Source organism: Furipterus horrens, unplaced genomic scaffold (genome assembly GCF_987537825.1).
Source record: "Furipterus horrens unplaced genomic scaffold, mFurHor1.1.pri manual_scaffold_6, whole genome shotgun sequence".
In the NCBI taxonomy this organism is placed as follows: domain Eukaryota; kingdom Metazoa; phylum Chordata; class Mammalia; order Chiroptera; family Furipteridae; genus Furipterus; species Furipterus horrens.
The window spans coordinates 171127252-171145466 of record NW_028327176.1 but is presented as its reverse complement, the minus strand read 5'-3'; the positions used below and the strand labels follow the sequence as shown (position 1 = coordinate 171145466).

General features: G+C 39.3%; 1 protein-coding gene across 4 annotated transcripts in view; it reads left to right on the top strand.

The window, feature by feature from the left end:
- Positions 1-18215, top strand: part of MAP7 (microtubule associated protein 7) — a 152560-nt gene that overhangs the window by 120795 nt on the left and 13550 nt on the right. For all 4 annotated transcript variants that reach the window (XM_090279897.1, XM_090279898.1, XM_090279895.1 and 1 more), the window contains 4 exons: positions 4765-4878; positions 9512-9639; positions 15845-15960; positions 16284-16567. In XM_090279897.1, the coding sequence (XP_090136023.1) occupies positions 4765-4878; positions 9512-9639; positions 15845-15960; positions 16284-16567 (642 nt within the window). The remainder of the gene's footprint in view (positions 1-4764; positions 4879-9511; positions 9640-15844; positions 15961-16283; positions 16568-18215) is intronic.

Sequence of the window (18215 nt, the reverse complement as noted above, 5' to 3'; positions counted from 1 at the left end):
TTGTTAGATTTCTTTTTTGCTAATTTATTTCTCATTTAACCAGACCTTTCTTGCTGCATTTCTTCTGTGTGTGACTGGTTGTTTTGGTTTCTATTCATTTATTCTTAAGGAATTTGGCCTAACTTCAAGAATATCATCAGTGAAGCCTCCGAAAATTTTTAATAACCATAGTCCTCCAGTTAACATTTTAATTTTTAGTTTTATTCATCCCATGGATTTACAGTACATGAATGTTATTATTTATTAAATTAAAGTTTTATTTTACATATTTATGTATCGCGGTATGAAAAAACAAGCTTTTAAGATACGCTACTTGTTTTACGTAACTAAAATAATTTTAAGTTAAACAAAAATTATTGTACAATATAAAAGTACATATGCTTTAGAAGTAAGAAGTTGTGGTTAGTTTAAGTGCTTTATTAAGAAACTGATTGGGAAATGTTCAGTGTTTATAATCTTGAAAAAGAATGTAATGTGTACATGTCCTGTATGTGTGTATATGTATTTATATATTTTATATTGTATAAAAATTATGGTGTCATGTACAATATTATATGTGCTGATGTTGTTTTATAACTAGCCTCTTAACGCAGTAAATGTTGGAACAGCTACCTTTTAACTTAAACCATTCCTTTTTCTTTAACCTAATTTGCCTAAATCAGTATTAGACATGTAGTCAAATTAGAGGCCTTTAATATGTTAGAGTAAAGTTTTATGAATTAAAATTCCTTTCATAAATAGCTTTTCTTTTCTAACTCATTCCCTTAATATAACATAACATATGGCATGTGAATGCTATTCTTGCTGTTGTCTGTTCATCTTTTCTTTGGAACTGGTCACTTACTAAACACTCTAACTTCATACTTTTGTGAACCTGGATCTCAGACAAGCTACAATTGGGATTTTACAGTACTTTTTAGGTTAAACCTTGCATCCAGCCTCCAACAGCCCCACAGCTGAAATTGGGGTAAGGTTTGTAGTCAGGGGTGGGCAGAAGGCCAAACAATATCCTATCATCTTTGGAAAGATGGTGCTGTGTCAACCAGAAATAAGATGCTTAATGCATTCTGTGTATCTATAGTATCTGATTAAAAAATAGGATCTTAGAACTGCAGAAAGTGTGTTGAATGACTCATCTACTTTAATTGCGGCAAGAGTCCCTAAGAGGTGAAGGGCCCGGACTGTTAGGAAGAAGGACTAGAACAGAGGCCACCAGTTCCTAACCCATATGGTGGCTACACTTCATCTTCAGGTTTTACATTCATTCAGGGATGCCCTTCCTTAGATCAACCCTGACTCTGCATTCTTCCTTTGGGTAGGGGCAAGGGGCAAGGGAAGCTCAATAACTAGCTTATAGTTGTGGCCAGGAAACTGCCCTTGAATCATGGTACGGACCTATAAAACTGAATACAAAGCTGACCAATAGGAGAGGAGGGACACCACTCAACTGGGGAGTTCTGCTTTTCTTCCCACTTATCAAAAGTTTCTGGGTCTAATTGACCAGGGTGGCCAGGGCAGGAAGATTTGGTTCATCCAGGGGTTCCTATAGGTCTAGGAAGCAATTTTTTTTAAGTGAAGCAAAACCCTCAGGAAGATAGTGAAAAAGCTAAGTCTTCTAAGGAAAATTGAAATTCTTCCTAATTTGACCTTCTCTAATTTAGAAATTTAAGTAGTTTAGTTTATTTCCTTTTCTGCTATTTTTAAAAGTTGGTTATGCTTTGTCATCAAATTAAAAAGCATCTTTATTAAATACTAATGTAGAGGTTTTTATGGACAAATCTCTTAAAGGGTATATACTATTGCTAGGTTGTTTGAGCTCACAGCACAGACCTTAGGGCTGATACCAAATTGACACTCTGACACTTTCAAGGTTGACATTCAGCTGGAATGCTGTCCTGCTTATTAAAAATACTGAACTATTTCCATACCAGTTGGTAAATATCCACTTCTCCAAGCTCTGCTTCCCCAGGCACCCCCAGAGCTAATGAGTGGCATCCATTAGCTCTGTGCTTGTGCCCTACCAGTTTTTAAATATCTTGATGATCACACCTGAATATAGCTTCACACAGGCAGATAAAATGACCTGAGTTAACAGGATACCTCTGACTCCCAAAGATTTCTATAATTGCTGCAATAGAGAGGATATTGCCCCTGGAAATTTTTTGCATTAACGATGTGCATTTCTTATTAACTTAAGCTACCTGCTTAACCAGCTTTTTTTCTCAAGGACAAATAATAAGGAGTTTGAAAAAAGGAAGAATGAAGTCACCTACTCTTTGCTTACAATCAGCCCATACATTTTTTTTCCTAGAATCTAGGACAGAGGACATGGTGTGTAGGCCTCAAACTGAGTGCTGCCCACAGCCATGTATGTTCTGCTTGACCTGAGCAGGGGGTTTTGTTATTTTTTTTAATTTGAATTAATTGCCATCGTTTTTAAAAAATGGAAGATTTCATATACTGTTTCGGTTTTCTACTTCTAATGAAAAATCAGACCTGGCACCACTTGCCTGGTTTCTCTGTCATCTGGAACTGGCGTTGTCCTGCTGATTGGGAACAGGGTGGTGCAACTATCTAGCTTGTTTGTTTGCCTGCCCTCATCCGGATGGTCTATTATAGGAATTGTCAATATCTCATTTTTAAGTGCTTAAGCAGGATTGATACTATAGACTTGTTCCGTGAGAATTAATATCTCCTCCTTCCAGAGCTGACCATCTTAATATCAGGCCCCTCTAGGTGAAAACAAACAATAAACTAACCTCGCCTATCCTAACCTTTACTAAAAAATTACCTGTGGAAGAGTTCTGTCTCTCTTGCTCAGGGCATAGTTATGAAGTTGGCTGAAGTGAAACATGGTTCTCTTAGCAAGATCTTTCATTCACAGGTCAGAGTTTTAAAACAAATCCCTTTGGATATGTTTTAAACACATGTAAAAGAGGGCTTTAATGATCTTCATCTGAGGCAGATTCTTTGGTTGATGCCTTAAAGACACGCAGAAATAAAGTGATTGGACTTCTCAATTAAAGTAGGGGAAGACTTGTCTTTTCCAATGATAAACCATCTCTGTGGGTTTAAGCCAGTCACCCTACAGAGTTTGTTTAGAAAAGGACACATTCATCTCTTCTTTTCTTTCTTACCTACTGAAATTATAGTTCTGTTGAAGATTTTCATTTAATCCTAATAACTTTTCCCCCGATCTTCTGTAAATGTATTGTAATTTTAGATTATGTTATTTTTGTTGTTGATACACAACACACACTGCCATGCTCTAGTTGATAATTAGCACTTTTCCCAATGTACATTATACTACCTGTGTAACAATTACATTAGTTTTTATAACAGATCTTCTTATAAATGTCTGTCAGATAAGATTTAATTTAACCATGAAGGCTCTTCTAATAACCAGAGAAGTCTAATAAACAATTCACTAATTCTTAAATTCACCAGAGCCTTGACCAAAATAGCCCCTCTTTTATCACTAATTCTTAAATTCACCAGAGCCTTGACCAAAATAGCCCCTCTTTTAAAATAAAGTCGGATAATTATAATTATGGTTCTTATAGAAAGTTAGTACCTCTTCCAAATAGGAGCAAATATTTTCTATAACAACATTTAATGCTGGATGGCTTCTATTAACCAAAACGACTTTCCTAAAATATAAATGTCATTCATTTAGAATATGGCATATAAAACATTGTTATAAGAACAATTGCTCCAGAGGCAAATGAACTTGCACCTGCTGATTATGGTGAAGAACAGCATGGCCTTGTCAAGTTTAGATCATTTTAAAGTCTTTTATAAGTGATTTGGAAATGTGTTCTAAAATAAAGATATATTACCACTTTCTTTTAGGGATATTTGCAAACTTCCTTCCTGGCACTTTTACAAAGTAGCTTCTATATTTTCATGGGCCATCACTGGAAGCTCACAGAAAGTAATTAATAATTGGCATGCATTTCCTAACCACAGACTTGCCAAGCCCCAATATAATTTGAGACCCTATTTCATTGTATTAGTTTAAATTTATTTTCCAGATTCTTCACCCACCAACTAGTAATCTCCAATTTATGTTTGTATTGGATTTTGGCTTTTCTATTTAATTTAATCTTGCTCAACTTTACCCTTATCCTCCCCTCAAAAATTGTATGTTATTGCCAGACAGGGACCTGAAAGAACCTGGCTTGCTAAATGGAAAAGTCAAAAGGAAATTCTATACAGAACTATGCATAAGCCCTCTTTCATTTTTTTATATCTATTGTAATTTTCCCCTAATTGCCCAAGTAACAGTCCATGGAGATCTATCCAAATGTCATGGAGACCCTTCCTATCTTTACTTACTTATAAATCCAGTCTTGTGTTAAGGTGCCATAGCCTCTGTCAGAGTTGATGATTCAGGATACGTAGGAAACCCTTTGGCAGAGGGCAGATAAGTATGACTGCAGTCAGCAATCTATGCCAAACCTGTAGTGGAAATAACATTTCTGTTTTGTTATCTGTTGACTACTACAGGAGGGCAGCAAAATCTGCACCCATAAAACTAATACAGAGTCCGCCCCAAACTTAACATTTGAAGAAGGCAATGCTATAGAACAGCCACTCCTTTGGGCAGGGTTCCCATGGCCCTGACTCTTCTCCAGCTGTCCTCGCTGGGGAGCCTGGTCTCTCTCGAAGGGACGGCATGTGGACGCGATAAGTGTGATGCTCTGCACCCCCCTGCCCCTGGGAAGAATGCTTCTAACATCTTGCTTATGTGGTGACGTTTAGCTCGCCGCCTGCAGCTCAGCCCATGGGAGAGCAGCGTTGTTAACAGACTGCTGACGCCCACACATTCGTTCCTGGCCAGAAGTAAAAGTACAGCTGCCTTGTCTGGAGATTCAGGTAAAACTGTCAAGGTGGAACTTTCCTGGTGAGGTAAAGCCCTCCTTTTGAAGCATATCTGAGCCTCCAGTATTCACCTCTTCACCTCTCCGTGTTTCCCGAAGTGTACTTCTCTCCCCTCCAGGTGGGATGGCTTTGGAAATGTGCCTGTCAGTGTTGGTTTCATGCCCCTGGTATTGTCTCCTTTTACCATCTTATCTGGACACCAGGCAGACAAAAGACTCCCCTTCCTATGCTCAGGGGCTTCAGATACTTCTGTCTGTCATGACATTGCCAGAAAAAGCTATCCCTTCCCTACCTTTCGTTCTGGCCCTGCATCTCAGCAGATGATCAGAGGCAGAAATAACAATATAACAATATGTGGACTCGGGGGTAAAATCAAAGTACAAGCCAACTTAAGCACAGTTTCATAATGTGGCTCCTTTCCCTCCCTGTGCCGGCCTTTTATATGTAACCTGGGCAGAGTACCCTTCCCAAACTCTAAGACTTGTGGAGGAGGCTGATCCTAGTGTTCTTATTTGTTACAGACTTCGAAAATGCAGTACTTAAAATGTGCTATGACTGGTTATTATAATTAGTTACAGCTCATCTACTCTTTTGAAATGCAAAACATGCCTGAATGAGCCAATTTCATGTATCTGGCTCTACAGAAAGATAGTTTTAGGCTTTTGGCAGCTTTTCACGGTGAGTTGATTTGGGTTTCCCCAAATATCTTTGGGTACAACTGGTACAGCTATATAACTAGTCTACCAGCCCTCGTCTTTGGCACTCAAGAAATTGCATAGCCTGTTTGCAAAGTGTTCTTTAAAAAACACTTCGCCTCTGCAAGCCTCTTCATGTTCATTAGCCTTCTTTACAAATAATAATTCTTTGGTTTATGATGTCTTTCATCTATGATGCCCAGTGAGCTAATATCAACACTGATTCTCACAGTACCCCTGTGAGGTAGTCAAGAAAGCTCCTGCAGGCATTCCCACCATCTGCCTGAGGAGCCCAGTGGCAAAAGTGACTTACACCAGAGCCACTTAGAAACTCAGTGTAGTGGACCTCCCTCCATCCTCGGCACCCGGTGTGATGCTCTGTGTTCAACTCTGCATTCAACTGGCTGGAACACAATGTTGAGTGTTTTCTGTAATATAACTCTTGTCAGCTGCCACGTTACATCTGAGTTTTTCTGGAGGAAAAAGTACAGCTTATTTCAAGATAATTTATTTTTTATGCTTATGAATGGCTTAGTTTTATACAAGTTGCACAAGTTTTTCTTTATGTCCAGCTAACTGAAAAACCTTTAAAACTGCTTTCCAATTCTATTTCATAGGGCCTAAATAATAGTTTATGGCTATCATGCTTATGAATCTCTATACTGTATGTTTTCATACGAAAGGACTGCCTCACAGCTAGAAAATTGTCTTTCTTTGCTATTTCTGTCATCACTAACTTTTGTCAATTCTTTCACTCTTCCTCTAGTCTTTCCCTACATCATTTCCTCATTTTCCACCCATTCTACCTGCTCATCTTCCCACCTTCCTTCTTCATTGTTAAGCTCAGTCAGGTACTTTTTACCTCCTTACTGGTTCTTCTTTACTTTGCAACTTTTCCATTCTCCTTGTCACATGTTGATATTTTTCTGTAATTTACTTTAGTGTGACGCAATGCATAGCTTTCCTTGAGCTGCCTGTTTTTTTAATACATTCCTTAGATCATTGTTACCTCTTCATTGCATTGATATAGCTTATGTTTAATGAACCAAAACGGATGGTTTTTAAAATTTTCCTTTTGAAATTATATATGTAAACCTCTCACGTTTATCTGATAAAAAACACTCTTTCCATCTACTCTTACAGATTTTTCTTTCTTGTCTTCCCATTTTAGTGTTGTCCCTTGAGTACATCTTATATCCAGTTGCCATTGGCAAGAGGATGACCTACATCCAGAGCCAGGGTTACAATAGCAGATCAAAACAGTCATCCCTAAGATGTTCAGTGATTGCGATACAAGTAATAAGACCCATTGAGAACTGGAAATCAGAGTCTTATCCGTGGCTACTGCTTTGGGTTGACTTTTTCATGCCCATTTTTAAAAATATATTTAAAATATGTGTGATTATTAGAGCTCAGGATTAAATGAGTTAACACATTAATAATGCTTAGAATGGTACCTGCACATAGTAGGCACTCAATAAATGCTAGTAGTATTGTTATTCTATTATGTAATTTTTCTGTTCTCCATGCTATACTCCAGCCACTTGAACAGCAGTGTCTTTTCTCTGCACCCATCATAGAAAATCTTGAATGATTCAAGTTAATGCACACTTGCTACCAAGTTATAGAGGAAATACAGACATTGTGGAAGACTTTCTCAAAGACATTTCCATAAGGGAATTTTTATGTTTAATAAAACTACTTTGGTATAAGGAGGGCACTCTGTGTGGGGAAGACAATTATATATTGCTCTTACTCTTTCTTCAGAAGGACAAGAGTATGACAATAATTGCTCTAAAGATTTCAGTTTTTTTTTTTCAGTAGTTGCTGTTCAGAACAACAGTGAAATGTAATATCCTTAGAAGGAATTTATAATGTTTATTTTAGCCAGGCAATGTTCCTTGAACAATTAAATTTGAGGATTTTAGTATAGACTACCCTGATGGGTTTAAGATATTTTCATCCTTTGATTAATGTTACCTCAGCAACTTAATAAAGAATGAACCGGAGGCATGATGAGATCAGCTTACATCCAGGATGGTCTCGGAAATGCTCCATAGACACCCCCTGAAATTACTGTTTTTCACTAAAGGAAAAGAGTGCTTTATTCCTTTTTCAGTGTCAGACCCATGGCCTCAGAGTAGGGCTGTTGTCTAAGGTTTCTTGATCCTTTAGCAAGGTTAAAGGACCCTGGTTGGGCCCCAGGCAATATGTGCCTCTCCTGGTCATTAACCTGAAAAAGTGCCCTGGGCCAGGATGTTATTCTCTAAATGTATTTGATTGGCTTGGAAGGGTTTTGCATTAATGAACTCTCTCTTTGTCTGGGAAATGCAAATGTTTTGCTGTGGCATGTTAGGAACGGTTGCTTTCAAATGATGCCCCTGTGATCACTGCAAGCCAAATGACAGAAAGTCCTCCTTTTTCGTAAAAAAAAGGCGTCTCCCTTCATCATTAAGGTCTGAAACAAAGCTTTATGTCAACTCCCAAGTAAGACACGCATATTCTTTTAAAGAGAACTGAGGAAAGGTGAAATGTTTTTGTTTATCCTGAAAAAATAAGAGTTCTGTTCTCAGATTATGGGAAAAGAGAATTCAGTTTCCATTCTATTTACTGCCTTAACCATTGATAACCAGAAGATACTGCCAGGCATCTGATGAATAAGACCATGGGAAAAAAAGATGCAGTCTGATCAACTTTCTATCTATAAACTAAACCACAGTAACAAATATTTTTTAATTCTGAAATGGAAGTTATCCCAATTTTGTCTTGTAAACTTGAGTTTTTAATTTATTAATACTGTTACATTAAGCTGACGTAATGATCTCTTTAAAGGGTTGTTACTGTGGCTAGAGTTGGATAAAATCATTTTACAACAGTCCAAATGCATATGATTCTCCTCAGTAGTCATGTGTAATTGTCTTTTTTTGCTGGTAAACAAGATTTTGGGATGAGATCTGAAAATGGGCCTTAGAGCCTAAGTACCCACACTTGAGATACCTGTGCAGTATTTGTTGTATGCATGTCTTTAAACCATTGTTGCTCAATATCACTTGATTAATGACAGTGTTGCTTTGAAGATGAATGGTCAGAAACTTTGTGGTATTTCAGAAACTGTTCCATCTTGCGTAAACCATAAAAGCTATTCATGATTCCACTTTATTTTTGGCAATTCTAACATGTTTATGTTCTATTCACCATTTTAAATGATGATATCCTATTTCCCCAAATGTTCTATGGCTGCTTGTTAGGAACCTTCAAAGGCTTTGACTTTTGAGAAAACTCAGAAGCATGCATTTGATTTGCTTTTAAATAGATAAAACATTTACAGAACTTTTTGCTAGATATTATTAGTTATCCTGGTAACAAGTCTTAACACCTGGTAAGACTTGGTCATACAACATCTTAAAAATTTAGTTGCTTTTTTTCCGCACTGGCTGTTGAACTTGACTCCTGAAATAGTTGCTTGCCTGCTTGCTTGCTTCCTGTCCTTCCACCTTCTGGTAAATCTTAAAGCTAATTAGGAAAAATCTCATTATAAAGCCGTTCTTATCAGAAAATTATCTACTGCTAATGTTGCACTGTACCAGAACCATCAGTTTATAGACACATAAGGCCATTGCTTTCCGTAATTATTGGATTACATCTATATCTTTAGTTGGTGTTTAAATAACCAAAGAGCTTATATATTCTGGATTTCTCATTTGGACACGCCTTCCTCTTGGACACATCAAAAAATGACAGGGCTGTGAGGAGAGCTGAGTATGAGGGTTTTGGACACCTTTAGGTAATAACATCTTCTCCCTACTTTTCTCTATCTCTGCTTTGCTCATTTTCCTGAACCTGCTTTTGGCTTTCCTTCAACTGCTCCTCTGGCTCTCTTGTGTCTAAAACAATCACCTGCACCCTAGTTATCCCCATTTGTCCTCGTTCAGCATCTTGCAGCCCCATCAACATCATGCCCTACAAAGCTGCACACTCTAGAAATCCAGTGGATCGAACGAAACTCTTTGTAACACCGCCCAGTGGCTCTGCGCGAAGGAGGACCCTTCATGGAACAGCGGTGAGTAGCCGTTGGGAGCGGCCGCACAAGTCTGTGCTACTGTATCTCTTGTGCAGAGTAGACACCACCCGGAGGTGTGGTGTGGGTGTAGGATTGGGGGATGGTGGCATGCACCATCCCATCCCTTGGTTAGCTGGGTGGGAGTGTCCCCACACTTCCTCTCCACTTGGAGATTTTACTCCCCCGAAAAACTTAAATTTGAAAATGAAAACTGTTATTTTCAATTCTGTATGAGTGACTAAACTACCCTGCTGGTGCCTCCATACAAATAAGTGCAATGCAAGCATAGTTTTATTTCTAAAAGTAGAAAATCTTGGAAGGGGAGGTGGGCCTGGTCTGCTGCCTCTGCCTTTTATTCCAACCATACCCAGTGTCAGGGCAGCCTTGCTCTGAGAAATCACCCAGAGAGCACTGTGGGTTAGGCAATGGGTTTATTGAGGGGAAAGCGGGGGAAGGGGAGAGGCAGCTCCTGGACCAACTCAAGGGGAACGGGGAATGGGGAATGGGGAATGGGGACTCCCAGCCCTCCTCGTGGGCCGGTAGGAGTCCCTCCTGCTCTTCTGCAGGCACCTTTTTTATACTTGTCAACCACACATTTTGGTGAGAGTGAGTTTGCTTATCAACATATTCAGTAGATCATTTACATCTGATTGCTCGCGCCCCCCCCCCCCCCCACACACACACCAGGTTAGTTAACATATCGGGCTAGGTTCATTACCATTTCCCCTGGGAATGGTTTCAGGCCATCAACATATCCTTTGGGGAACTGCTAAGTCCATCAGCATATCCTTTGGGAACGGCTAAGTCCAGGGCCAGGTTGATTAGCATATACCAAAAGTCCAGGTGTGCATTCTAGCTTCCTCCATGTTCTGACACCCAGGAGCTGGCTGAACTCTAAATGTGGTACACTGAAACAATGAAGAATTTTTACAAGGAACTAATATAAATGACCCATGGACAGGGACGGCAAGGTAGGGTTAGGGCAGGGGAGAGCAGTGGGGGCAAAAAATGGGACAACTGTAATAGAAAAACAATTTTTTTAAAAAATGATGAGGGAAAAAAGAATTTTTATCTGCTTACCTAATCCCTGTCAAGGCCCAGATCTTAAACTATAGTGACAAAATATTTTACAGACATTAGGAATTCACTAATATAATTCTTGTAAGGTTATTGTATAAACTCAGATTTTGCAAGTAAAGAATGTAATTTGTACTAGTTACAAATGCTATAAATGCAATGAGGTAACTTGTATGTCTCCAGGAATCTTTCTTCAGTTTGAACTATGGGTATTTGCTTTCCGTTGAAAGGTGCAGACATTCTATGGTCTTCAGACATTGTACATTAGTCTTAAAGAACTCACCAGTCAACCAAAGCATTTCATTGCCTCTGTCCCATGGTAATAGCATGACTCATTTAAAGAAAGGCTGGAACAATTTAAAAAATGTTTAAGTTCCATCTTTTAGAGATGGGGGAAGGGAGGGAGAAAGGAAGGGAGAGAAACATCCATCAGTTGCCTCTCATATGCACCCCGACCAGGGCCTGAACCCACAACCCATGTGACCTGATGAGGAATCAAACTGGTGACCTTTAGCTTTGCAGGACAATGCCCAACCAACTGAGCCACAGTGGTCAGGGCTCTTTTCACTTCTTTACAACCAACTATTTAGGCACATACATACTGCCAGAAAATGATTCCATAAGTCCTGTTACCCTAGAGCTGCACTTTGGAATCCAATTGAGCAACTAGCCACACGTGGCTATTGAGCACTTGAGAAGTGGCTAATGAGACTGACAACACGGTTTTAAATTTAATTTAATTTAAATTTTTTGAATTATAGTAAAAAAACATGTAACAAAATCTTAACCATTTTTAAGTGTACAGTTTAGTAGTGTTAAGTGTATTCACACTGTTGTGCAACCAATCTTCAAACTTTTTAGATCTTGCAAAACTGAAACTATACCTGTTAAAGGACTCCCGTTTCCTCTTCCCTCCAGCTGCTGGCAGCCACCCGTTTACTTTCTGTTTCTATGAATTTGACTACTTCAGGTTCCTGGATAAGATAAAAATGGAATCATACAGTATGTGTCTTTTTAGAACTGGCTTATCTCATTTAGTATAATATCATCAAGTTTTCGTCCATGTTGTAGCATGTGACAAGATTTTCATTCTTTTCAAGGCTAATAATGTTGCTCTGTGTGGGTGGGTGGGTGTGCATGTGCACACATACACCCACATTCACAAGTATACATATATGTATATATACACACCACATTTGTTGTTAATCCATTCATCTTTTGATGGACATTTGAGTTGCTTCTATCTCTGGGCTATCGTGAACAGCACTGCTATAATAATATCTCTTGGTCTGCAAATGTATCTTCAAGATCCTGTTTTTAATTCTTTTGGATATGTTCCCAGAAGTGAGATTGTTGAATCCTACGTAATTCTATTTTTTATTTTTTTGAGGAATGGTCATAGTGACTGTAGTAACTACCATTTTACTTATATGCCCATTGACAGTACACAAGGATTCCAGTTTTTTCACATCTTCCCCAACACTGGTTATTTTCTGTTTGTTTGTTTTTTATAGTAGTCATCCTGGTGAGTGTAGGGTAATATCTCATTGTGGTTCTTATTTGCATTTCTCTAATTATGTGAATTTGAGCATCTTTTAATATGCTTTTTGGCCATTTGTATATCATCTTTGGAAAAATATCTATTCTAATCCATTGCCCATTTTTTAATCTTAATCTTTAATTTTATTTTACATTTTTATTGTTACTGAGTTGTAGAAGTTGTTTATATATTCTGAATATTAATCCTTATTAAACATGATTTGCAAATAATTTTCTCTCATTCTGTAGGCTTCCTACTTACTCTACTGATTGTGTCCTTTATTACACAGGAATTTTTAAGTTTGATGTAGTCCCATTTGTCTGTTTTTGCTTTTGCTACCTGTGTTTTGGTGCCATATCCAAATCATTACCAAATCCAATATCAACAAGCTTTCCCTATGTTTTCTTCTAGGAATTTTATAGTTTTAAGTCTAATATTTAGCTCTCTAATCTATTTTGAGTTAGTTTTTGTATATGGCATAAAGTAGAGGTTCAGCTATATTCATTTGCACATGGATATCCACCTTTCCCAGCACACATTGTTGAAGAGACTGTCTTTTCCCCATTGTCAAGTATCCTTAGACCATAGCCACAAAGGTTTATTTCTGGGCTCTCTATTCCATTGGTCTGTATATCTGTCTTTATGCCAGAACCACACTGTTATTTTTTAAATTTTAATTTATTGGGATATACCACATTATTTTGATTACTTTAGCTTTGTAGTATATTTTTAAATTAGAAGCGTAAGATTTCTAACTGTTTTGTTTCAAGATTATTTTGGCTATTCGGGGTCTTTTTTGGTTCCATATGAACTTAAAATGGATTTTTCTATTTCTAGAAAAAATAACCAACAATGTTGGATTTTGAAAGGGGTTGCTTTGACTCTGTAGATTGCTTTGGGTAGAATTGACATCTTAACATTAATAAGTCTTCCGCTCTATGAACACAGGATGTCTTCCAGCATCTTTTGGTTTTCAGTATACAAGTCTTCTGCCTCTTTGGTTAAATTTATTTTAAGTATTCTGTTCTTTTTGATTGTGTTGAAAGAAATTGTTTTCTTAATTTTGTTTTCAATTTTAATTTTAAGTCATTTAGTTCTAAATTCAGATGGCTACGATTGAGCACTTAAAATAGGTTTTGTGAGACTGAATTTAATTTTTAATTTTATGTAATTTTTAATTAATTTATATCTAAATTCAAATAGCCAAATGTGGCTATTGGCTAACATATTGGACATCATAGATTTAGAACATTTCAATCATCACAGAAGATTCTATTGGACAGTGTCTGCCTCTATTGTCTCTCTTGGGGGTCATTTGTATTCTGTACCTAACTCTAATTGTGAAATTAAAGTCTTTGTCTTGCCGATAGGTTGTTCAGACAATTGACATGAGCAGCTTACTCCAGGAGTTTCACCTTAGCCTTGTGGAAAGTGTTAACAAGAAAGATTATTGTACAGACTGCTGGCTATTTAGTCAGATCAGGATGAGAATCAAGAGCACCTTTACATGTCTGGTACCAAAATAAGTGATTGGGTACAAGATCAATGAAAGGATAAAACACATCTATCTGCCTAGAAGGGTATTATCTCAAGTACTGAACATTTTTTCGAACTGTTTTCCACCTGCTTCCCTACCCCTTTAAGATGATTTAAAAGGTCAGTTTCAGAAAAGAAAAAATTGGTTAAGTACTACTTTTAAAAAAGAAGCACCCTGGCCAGTGTGGCTCAGCTCAGTTGTTTGGAGCATTGTCTCATCCACCAAAGGGTTGTGGGTTTCATTCCCAGTCAGGGCATGTACCCAGGTTGCAGATTCAGTCCCCAGTCGGGGCACATACAAGAAGGCAGACAATCAGTGTTTCTCTATCATAGCAATGTTTCTCTCTCTTTCTCTCTCTCCCTGTCCCCTTTTAAAACACTGAAAAGAATGTCCTTGGATGAGGATTTTAAAAAATGAAGATTGAGTATTACACACTTATATATGTAGATTTGTTTCCTGCTATCAGCCTATCAAGGTACAGATGATGAAATTCAACCCAAAACCCTCCACATCACAAATCACCCTTCCTTGTTTTCCCATTCAGATCACTCCTTGACTTAAGCCCAATAAAAAATGTTTTGAGTAAAAGAGGGAAAAGCTACTTGAAGTGCTTAACTCCAGCCTCCCTGAGCCCTCCTCTCCAGGGACTGACCCACCAGAGGCATAATTACCACCTGTACACCTGCCAGGAGGGTCCCCTGTGGTGGCTGCTGCTTCTGTTATTCGGGGATGGCCATTGGTCTCCAAGGCCCCACCTCCCAACCTCTGGGGCCAGAGATGGGAGCAAAAGCAGTTGTGCAGCCTCCAGTGATAGAGAGCTGCCACACATCTTAGGAAGCTTTTTCCACCTCGCTCTTCTTTTCTTTTCTTTTTTTTTTTTTTTATTCTGGAAGAGGTTGAGTATTATTTGACACTTAGATGTACCCCCCGCCCCCAAAGCCCAATCCATCAACTAGCGTGCTACTAAGGAAAATGGAGAGAAGCAAATACAAAGGACAGTGAAGGGAACAAAAGAAAAGGAAAAGGGTAGTTGTTGCTTGAACCAGGCTAGAAAAGGAAAGAAGAGAAGGGACACTGCGAACGTAGGGGCCCTGAGACTAGATAATATTCTGTCCCCTTCCTTTTGTGCTCAGGGTCTGCTTTCCTGAAAGGGTCCCACAGAGTGAAGGGCTGCCAGGTGCTCCCATAGGTCCCTCCAGCAAGCATCCATTGCCATCCTTGGACACTCTCAGCGAGTTTCTAATACTTGAAATGAATCTTCTGTATCCTGGGCACGTTTTTTCCTTGCTTGACTTTAGACAATTAGAACACTTCTCTGAGTTTCCCTTTGCCCATTTCAACTCAGGCAAGTTGTCATCTCTCTGGCTGAATTTCCTATTTGGCAGTCAGAGGAAGGCTGACGTTTTGGCTTGCCCTCAAATTACAATTTCATCCCTAGTGAAAAAGATTAAAAACAGCTAAAATTTCTCACCTTGAACCTGACTTTTCCTTCAAGAGAAGAAGGACATTAGATGAGGAGCAATTTGTTTGTATAACATACATATAAAGAAAAAAATGAATTAAAGTCTGATGTAGCCAACATATAAATTTAAAAAAAAAATGATTGAGCTATGATATATTCTGAAAAGTGCTAAGGAATTTAAAGATATAAAGGTGTGTTTTAATTAAAAATGGGGGGAGGGCATAAACTGGAAGTGACTTTTATTTTAACGTTAGTATGGACTGAACCACATTATGAGAGATTTTGCTCCCAGTAATTTTAGTCACAAGGTACAGTTTTCTAAAGTGTAAGTGACTTTTTTTTAATAAATGTAACTCCAAATCACATATCCAGAATCTTCTTAATAGTGTCACATTGTGTTAATTTAGTATAATGTTTGGTTTAAAGCTAACACAGGCCTTTTGTTGGGATAGAACGGAGATATCTAAGAAAGGTTAGAAAATATCTACAAAGCCATTAGATAGATTACAGCCCCATTGTTGAATACCCTGAATGGGGTTGTCCAACTCATGGAAAAAAAAATCTAATTATTGTGCTTCTCTGAACTTAGGGCTATAAAAGAGACAGGGAGAGAGAAAACGTACCCTTCCACCTCACATCCGGCCTCCGAAGGGCTTTGTCCCCATCTCATCCCAAAGCCAGATCCCCGGCTTCCTCCCGACTCTGGTAAGTGACATCAAAGAGGCTGGCTGGGCTGTTCCCCGCAGGAAAAGTCACAGCCTCTGTCCTTTGAAAGGAAGCTGTGCCCCCCCACATGGTTTGGCCTTGATGTAGGGATTTTTTTTTAAGAAAAAGAACTGGAATGGGTCTCTGAAGTGAATATTTCTGCATCTGCCACGTAAAAGACAACTATACAAGGCTAATTACCTTCATTTCTTTTCCATATTCATGTTCTGGGACTGATGCATGATAAGGAGCTCGGGGAAGGAAGACTCTGGCAAGCCTGTTCTGACATGTGCCCTCCTTTATGCTGTTTGTTTGTCTCCCAGGCTCCCATCCAAGTCCCTTCCTCATTTGCCTGGCACACCCAGACCAGCATCTTCCTTGCCTCCCGGATCGGTCAAAGCAGCCCCTGCTCATGTCCGGCCCCTGTCCCCCGGCAACATCCGTCCTGTCAAGAGAGAAGTCAGAGTGGAACCTGAGCGAAAAGACCCTGAGAAGGAACCTCAGAAAGTTGCCAGTGAGCCATCACTAAAGGGCAAGTCACCTTTAGTGAAGGTAGAAGAAGCCACAGTTGAAGAAGGGACACCTGGGGAACTAGAGGCTGCCTCTGGTAAGAATCAACTGCCTTGCGATGGGATGTGGGTTGCTTGCTCTCTCCTTTTTTCTCCTGCCTTTTTTTCCCCGTATTAGGGACTTGGAAATTTTATTCTGAGGCTACTTTTGGAAACTTTTCTTAAGTATAGTTTTTGTACATATAAAGAAAGTAGAATTGTATGTCCAAAAGCCTACTGTTGGAGCCACAGTATATTTATTCAGTTATGGTTTCTGATTCCTTTATTATTTTCACAAAATGTGGTGTTCAGAGCACCTGCATCAGGATCCTTTGTATTATTTATTTCTGAGTTACAAATTGTCCTAAAAGTTTGCAGCATAAAACAGCAACAAACAGTTATTATATCACACAGAGTCTTGGGTCAGAATCTGGGAGCAGTGTGGCTGGGTTGTTGGAGGATGGCTCATAGGCATGGCTGTTGGCAGGTGGGCCTCAGTCTCATGACACGTGAACCTCTCCATAGGGTTACTTGATGTCCTCACAATCTGTCTGCTTGCTCTGCCAGCTACCCCTAGAGTGAGTGGTCTAAGAGAGAGAATCACAGGGAATCCACAGTATCTTTTATGCCTGGTCTCAGAAGCCATACAAGTCATAATTTCTGTCACATTATGTTCATTGGAAGCAAGTCTGCAGGTTCAACTCACACTCATGTGGAGGGGATTAGTCTCCACTATCTAAAGGGAAAATTGTCGAAGAATTTGTACAAACATTTTTAAACCACCGTAATGCATGATGTTTCAAACTTCGGAAGCCTGGCCCTACCTCAAACCCACTGAATCAGAGTATGTGGTAGATCCAAGGACTCTAAAAGACGCTAAGCCCTCCAGCTGACTGCTGTGCCCGATGGCCAGATAAAATACAGACCAGCCAGTTATCACCCAATTCCTCTGCATACTGGAGTTTAAGGACCACTGGCTTAGCCTATGTGCTTGACAGAGGTCAGGATTTTCTCCAGAAGACCCAGTGGGTCTCATCTTTTCCCAGCTAACCAGATGCTATTTAGGAGTCTGAAATCACCTAGAGCCAGGAATTCAGTATTTCATGTTGAAAATTGTCTTTATTCAAACGTTTTCTCCTTAAGACTTCCTTTGAAGATAAAGAATAGAAGCAAAGAAAGAATTGATGACTCAACACAAATGGGGTTTTTAGGGAATGGGGGAGTCTGGTGTTTGTTTGCATGCAAAGAAGAAGAGAAAGGCCAAAGAGCATCCTGAGCGTAAAGGAAAATCTGTGGGAGCAAAAGGAGAAATGTAAATCTTGACAGGAGGGCCTGGGATGGTCAGGTGCCAGAGGTCACACCTGGGGTGGTGCCTCTGTGGGGCACTCCCTGCTGTGCCAGCTCTCCAGGTCATTTTCCTGAACCTGAATAAGGTCAGAGAACTTCGTTTCCATCCTGCATCTTGGCATCAGGACTGACAGTGGAGAGCTGGGATGTAGGTGTGCCAGCTCCTGAAGTGGCCCTTGGCTCCTGCCGCCTCAGACCTGGAGACAGCTCTGGGTGGACAAAAGGGAGCCATCATTGGTCACTGGTGTCATCTACCCAGCCTGCATCAGGGCTCATGGCATGGATGCTGAGGATGGCTAGCTGTAGTCCTCTAGTAATAAATAGTCACTAAAGAGAAGGATTTTTATAATGTAATCCAAG